Source organism: Centruroides sculpturatus, unplaced genomic scaffold, assembly GCF_000671375.1.
Source record: "Centruroides sculpturatus isolate CEXI.00-Female unplaced genomic scaffold, Cexi_2.0 scaffold737, whole genome shotgun sequence".
NCBI classification, from domain to species: domain Eukaryota; kingdom Metazoa; phylum Arthropoda; class Arachnida; order Scorpiones; family Buthidae; genus Centruroides; species Centruroides sculpturatus.
In genome coordinates this window covers 237,511-244,035 of record NW_019385040.1, presented here as the reverse complement: position 1 = coordinate 244,035, position 6,525 = coordinate 237,511, and the positions used below count along the sequence as shown (strand labels likewise).

Here is a 6,525-nt window from a genome sequence, read left to right as displayed (position 1 = left end):
CTCAACGGTTCCCAACCTTTTTCGGGTGGCGACCCCTTTTTATAAAAGCCAAGTGTCCCGCGACCCCGATACAATTGAAAAAGGCATTTTTAATAAGGTAATTAAAAAAACAACGAAATTAGAGTTTTTTACTATAATTTTATTTTAAATTGTTTAATAATTTAATGCGATGGTTGAAATTGCATGTTATTAACCAGTTTCAAAATTCGTGGGTGAGTTTTTGTTAACGCCAATCTCATGTCATTCTCAACATTTAATTTATTCCTCTCAAACTCTCAACACATGTTTCAACCAACTGTGACAGAATAGCGTACCTAGATTACACTTATTTTAATTTTAAAAAAATATATGAAATTATTCAAACTTCCAAGACACCATTAAAAATAAAAATTGCATTATAGTGAATATTTTTTTTAGTTTACTGTATAAGTTGGCGACCCCACAGAAAGCCCGTCGCGACCCATAGGTTGGGAACCCGTGTATTAGAGCTCTCCATGAACTGGATATTGCATTGGCATCTTTATAATTTACTGTTTGCCCCCCCTCAAAGATATTTGTCATGCTTCTGGGTATCTTATAATATTTTTACTTTGCACTGTTTGGATTATTTCAGCCTGATTCCAGTCTACTGAGATAGATTCTAGGTCAGACATCACATAAGTCTCTAATGTGGTAGAAGGGACTTAGCCTTCTGAATGCTGTCTTGTGTTCTTTAATTCTTGATATTAATGACTGACTGGTAGCACCTATCTAGTAAGATCTCAATCAATCCTACTGTCTTTTGAGTGGTATTTTGTATACATCTGGAATATATGTTGGATCAATGGGATCTTTGTCATTCCACAGTATTCCATATATAGTGGGGTTTTTTATATCAATCCAATGCACGTCGAAATGGACCTTCATGTCAGAGTCCCCTGGAATATGTGAAGGTCCATTTAAATCAAGCCAAAATCATAAAGCAGTATATTGAACAACATGCAATTTTTATAAAGCAGTTTTTTAAAATTTTAAATCATTTTGTATTCTATTTTATATCTATTTTATCAATTTTCATTTTATTGTGTGCAGTTATTATCATTGTTGCTAATATATTTATGTAACACCTGTTTTTACATTCAAATAACCTAAATTCAATAAATCTAATAACTAATGCAGGATTATATATTGGCTTTCCTATTGTTTAAGCATTAATTAGTCATACTGTAGCTCAAACGTAGTTCAATGTTAGTTACTCAAATTTTCTTTGCCAAGGAATAATTAAGATTAGTTTTCTGGACCTATCTTCAGAAAATAAATTATCAATAAAGTGAAACCTCATTTATTTGATCTTTTCACAAAGCCTTTCTTCAACTTCTACTTAGCACAGAGCTGAAAAAAGGAAGAAGGTATATATATCCTATATATATGAATACACTATACTTCCTTAAAAGGGCATTCAAATTTCCATTTATAACTCTAATTTAGATACAAAACAAAAAAAGCATAACACTAAAAATAACTATAGACCATAACTGATCATAATAATAATAATAATATTAAGCTAAAGCTAGCAATATTTGCCAGATATAATCATTCACTTTTATAACCATTTAAAAGGGAGAGTTTTTTAAATGAATAAAACGAAATGTTATGTCCTTTGAATCAAACATTCACCCAAGTTTAAGAATTACTCAAAAGATAATTTTATTCTCAGATATTTTATTTAAATGCATTTCAGATTGGAGTTTCTGCCAATCCCTTTTCAGTAAAGGTAAAATCTGCAACCAAGTTTACTCCAATTTTCTGAGCCTCTCCAACATCAATCATGGTAACATTCAGAGGGATGTAACATTTCATTTTATTTACCCAAAAAACCCCCTTTCAAATGGTTATAAAAGGAAAACATTTTAAGTATCTGAACAGAGTTATGCAACTTCTTTATCACTTTGTTTCCATTAGAAAAATAATTTATATATTTTACATTTTAAATCCTTGCATAATTTTGTATAGTTTAAATATAAACAAATATAAATGTTGCTAAACAGTTCAAAAGTCAAACCTACTTATTTGGATTAAACATTTTTTGAGATTTTCACATCATTGTCAGTTCAAACATCTAACAATAAACAAATTGCAACCAAGAACACATCTAAAGATTTGAATAACTAGTATCTAATTAATTACTTGTAATTAAATATAATATAAATTTTACAAAGTAATTGAAAAAAAGTACTGCCTTAACTCAAAAGATAATGGAAGCATACTATATCAAGTTTACGTTCATGCTATCTTAACTGTTGTTAATCCTTTTTCTAAAAAGCAGAGTTTTCATTTCTATCAATTATACATAATTTAACAAACTTTTCTAAGTATTGGACTGGCCAATAAGTCCATGCATTTTTAGGTGAAAATAAAAGACAATTTTTTTAAATAAAAAATAAAAATTTTATTCAATAATATATTCACCATTTTCATTGAGTACATTTTGTCATGTTTTGGGAAATTTCACAATATCTTGTTTAAAAAATTTCTTTCTTTTTTTTTTTTTTTTTTATGAAAAACTGTTTCGAGTGCCGTTTTATGCCATCACTGGAAACAAAGCACTGTTCTTTTAAAGAATTTTGAAGAGGGGTCTAACAAATGGTAATCAGAAAGGACAAGGTTGGGAAAATATGGAGGATGAGGTATGACATTCCAGCCAAGTTCCAACAATTTTTACTGGGTTTGCAACAACACATGTGGCAGAAGACGACACCCTTGTGACTCACTACTTCTGGACACTTCTCCTGAATTGCTGTGTTTGATTTCTCCAGCTAGTCATAGTATACATTGAAATTGACTGTTTTGTCTTTGGAAGTAGTTGACAAAACAAAACACCCTTCCAATCCCACCAAATCAAGAGTATGACTATGTTTGGACAAAGTCCAGCTTTTGGAGTGGTTTGTGCCAGTTCGCTGCACTTTCCCCACAATTTTTTGTGATTGATGTTGATGTAAACAATCCATTTTTCATCATTCCATCACCATTCACTTCCCTCACATTTTAGAGAATTGCAGATGAAAATGTGAGTGATGTGATTGGCTTCACTAAGTTTGTGAGAAATCCAAACATCAAGCTTATTGACGTATCCAAGTTAACACACATGATTTTGACATTTAAAAAATATCTGCAATCTCCTGCTTTATATGGCATGAATTACTATCAACTAATTCTTTTATTTGATTGCTGTCTAACCCAATTGGCCAACTTGATCACGGTGCATCTAGAATGGAAAAATCTTCAGAATGAAATCTTGCAAACCACTTCTAGTACACACATTCTTTCATGACATCCTTACTGTAGACCTCACATTTTTTTTTTACAGGTTTGCACACATTTTTGCCTTTTTTAAAATAAAAAAGCATAACGTGTCAATAATGCATGTTTTGTTCATCCATCTTTTGAATACTGACAAGCACACAAAATAAAACTATTGGTCAAGCTTTATTTTTTTTATAAGTGTTGGTGTAATGTCACTTGTCAATCAATCAGGTGTTTTCTTCAAAGTTTAAACTACTAATAATTGCTTTTCAGAGCATCTACTGCTATCAGTAAAAACTGCACAAACCTCTTGGCCAATCCAATATTTAATAGAAAATAAATATTTGTATATTGTTAGAAAAATAATTGCAAAGTGTCTATTAATCATAAATTCATATAAGTTATAATTAATATCCAAAAATAAAGTAATTTACATATATTACAATAAAAGTCAGACCAATGTTCTCATAGAAAATTGAATTTTTATTTTGTTTACAGAATAATAAAATATACAGACAATTTACTATTATGATGCATAAAACATGAATAAAATATAATTCTTATACAGAAATTTAATTGTGAACAACCTGTAAGGAACCAAGTCTGAGCTTTATTTTTATTTTACTTTTATTTTGCTTTCATTATATTTTGTTTGGGGCTTATGTTTAGTTAAGACGAAGGTTTCCTCACCATTCACCTTAGTAACTTAAAAATAGAAGAAAAAACCAACTCACCGACGAAAGAAAAGCACCGTAGAAAAACTCGCGCACACTTGCGCTTCCCAAGCGGAAAAAAGTAAGTCCGCACCGAGAAAAGGGGGGAAGACCCCACAACCCAGTTAGGAATCGCTAAACCTTAAAAGAATAAAGCATCCCNTAAGTTATAATATGAAGGACATACAGAAAATAAAGAACATTTGGCTATAAAAGTATATATATATATATAAACAGTAATGATAAAAAAAAGTTTTAAGTAAATAGTATAAAACCAATTACTTTTCTATATAGTCACCATTACGGTTAAAATAATTGTCATAGGTAACACTAGTTTTTGTATCCTTTGTCATATACTTTCACCACCAGTTCTTTATTGACAGCATCTTTCACTTCTAATCCATTCCAAAATTACTCAAAAAATTTTTCAGCTTAGAAAAGAGGAGAAAGTAACTGGGAGCCAGGTTGAGACTGTATGGTGGGTGGTCAAAATTGTTCCAGCCAAATTTCTGAAGACAGCTTAAGTATAGCTGTAACTACAGTTGGCCCTTGGGTTGGTTCATTTATGTCTTTAAGAGGTGACAGAATTGTTTATGAATGCACATATACTTGTGGACTATCCACATGCACATGACCTCTTTTCAAGACTAAATGAAGCCCAAAGAAGTATAAGTTATGTGCATTTGTAAACAATTCTATAATCTCTTAAAGATGCAAAAACGAACCAATCCAAGGGTGAGCTCTAGTTGTGTGGCTATAACTGCAGCAGAGTGAGTTTGTGCATTATCCTTTGTGATTAAACATTAAACACTATTTTCTCAGACTTGCAACATTTGTAATGTGGTCACCATACACTTCTGAGATTTGTTTATGAATTTCTATAGAATGAACTTCACATTTAGAAAATGAACAACACTTCACAGTTTGCACTTGGCAGAATTTTTGATTTTTGTACACATTTAACTCTTGACAAAACAATAACAATAAGCCTGCTGTTATTAAAACTCCACAAGTGCAAAGCTAACACATTAGAAAACAAATTGTCCTTGAATTGATGATGGTAATTTACCTTGCAGAGGACTACATGAAAATATTCTTTATTTACTGGATGCCCCTCATAAATTAAGAATTCAAAAATAAATACAATCTTAGAAAATAAAGCATATGGTTACAGCAAGAACAAATTTGCCAAAAACATTCATAACTTTGACAAAAAGCCACTGTATCACAAGCATCTAACTTACACAGGGTTCATTGTACCTGAATATAATTTTTTAATAATTACATTTAATTACCTCAAACAATAATTTTTTGGTAATATATTGTTATTATCTAAATTTGCTTTTCAGAACTGTTATGTTTATTTTATATTAAGTTGAATACTCACCCAATACCACATTCCTTGATGACAAAAAATCCCATGGTAGCTGTAAAAGAAATTTTATTCATCAAAGTTTTTATATTTGTTATAAAATTTCCAAATATTTTGATGTATTATTATAAAGAATTTATCTCCACTATAGATATTAATTTATTTAAAGGAAATGAATCTTTTATACAAATGATATGGCATTTGAAAATATTACTAATACAAAAGCCACCGTCTGTGTGTGTGAGTTCCTTATAACTCCTGCAATTTTTTTGTCCAATACAGATGAAATTTTGGTTATATTTGTTTTATGTTCTGATGGAAAGTAAAAGCTACTTATTTTGCAAAAATATTGGCTACAGTATATATGTTTTATCGATTTTGGATCAGAGATCACATTATTGTTGCAGTGACATCTATGACCACATGGCATTCATGCTCAATGAGAAAATTTCCCTTAAGTTACATTTTCAAATATTTTGCCAAATGGCTTATTTTAAATTTCATTCAATTTAAACCAGGGGTGTCCAACCCGCGGCCCGCATGCGGCCCAAGACAAGTTCCAATGCGGCCCAATAAACGTGTAAACAAAACTGACAAATGTTTTAATTTTTTTATTATATATTTATTTCAACGGCATAAACTCAAAAAAGAAGTTTCGCAAAGCTGTAAACGTTTATTCATATTTTATTTTTCAGTGGAAAGGAAATATTTTCAAATACTTGGGGATGTGTGAATGAGGAAGGATTACTAAATAAAGCTGGAGTTGTGACTCAAAGAATTATAGACCCAAATTTGGGAAAGGAGGGAAAGGTGAGAAAGGACAAAAGAGGTAGTAGTGAGAAAGGTAAAATAGATCTTCTGTTAAGCAAATATGAACCCTTAATTTTCCAACCTTTCTCACTTTTTCATCTTTTGTCTTTTCTCTCCTTTCCCCGCATTTGGTCTATAATCCTTTGAGTCACAACTCCAGCTTTATTTAGTATTTCTTCCAACGTTGCATGATTTAGCTACATTTGCTCCAAATGTGGCTACTTTTTTGGTTTGAGGTAAAAAATATCATTTGGCGCTTTGGCTACTTCTTGGGCTACATATTATTTATATATTAGTTGAATAAAAATGCACTTTAAAATGGTGTTTCGTCGCTTTTTATTAATTAGA

General features: G+C 30.7%; 1 protein-coding gene across 1 annotated transcript in view; it reads right to left on the bottom strand.

Moving 5' to 3' along the window:
- The window catches only part of LOC111633757 (ubiquitin carboxyl-terminal hydrolase 10-like), a 136,737-nt gene that overhangs the window by 77,055 nt on the left and 53,157 nt on the right, over positions 1-6,525 (bottom strand). Inside the window, exon 3 of the mRNA XM_023378378.1 lies at positions 5,383-5,422. Within this exon, the coding sequence (XP_023234146.1) occupies positions 5,383-5,422 (40 nt within the window). The remainder of the gene's footprint in view (positions 1-5,382; positions 5,423-6,525) is intronic.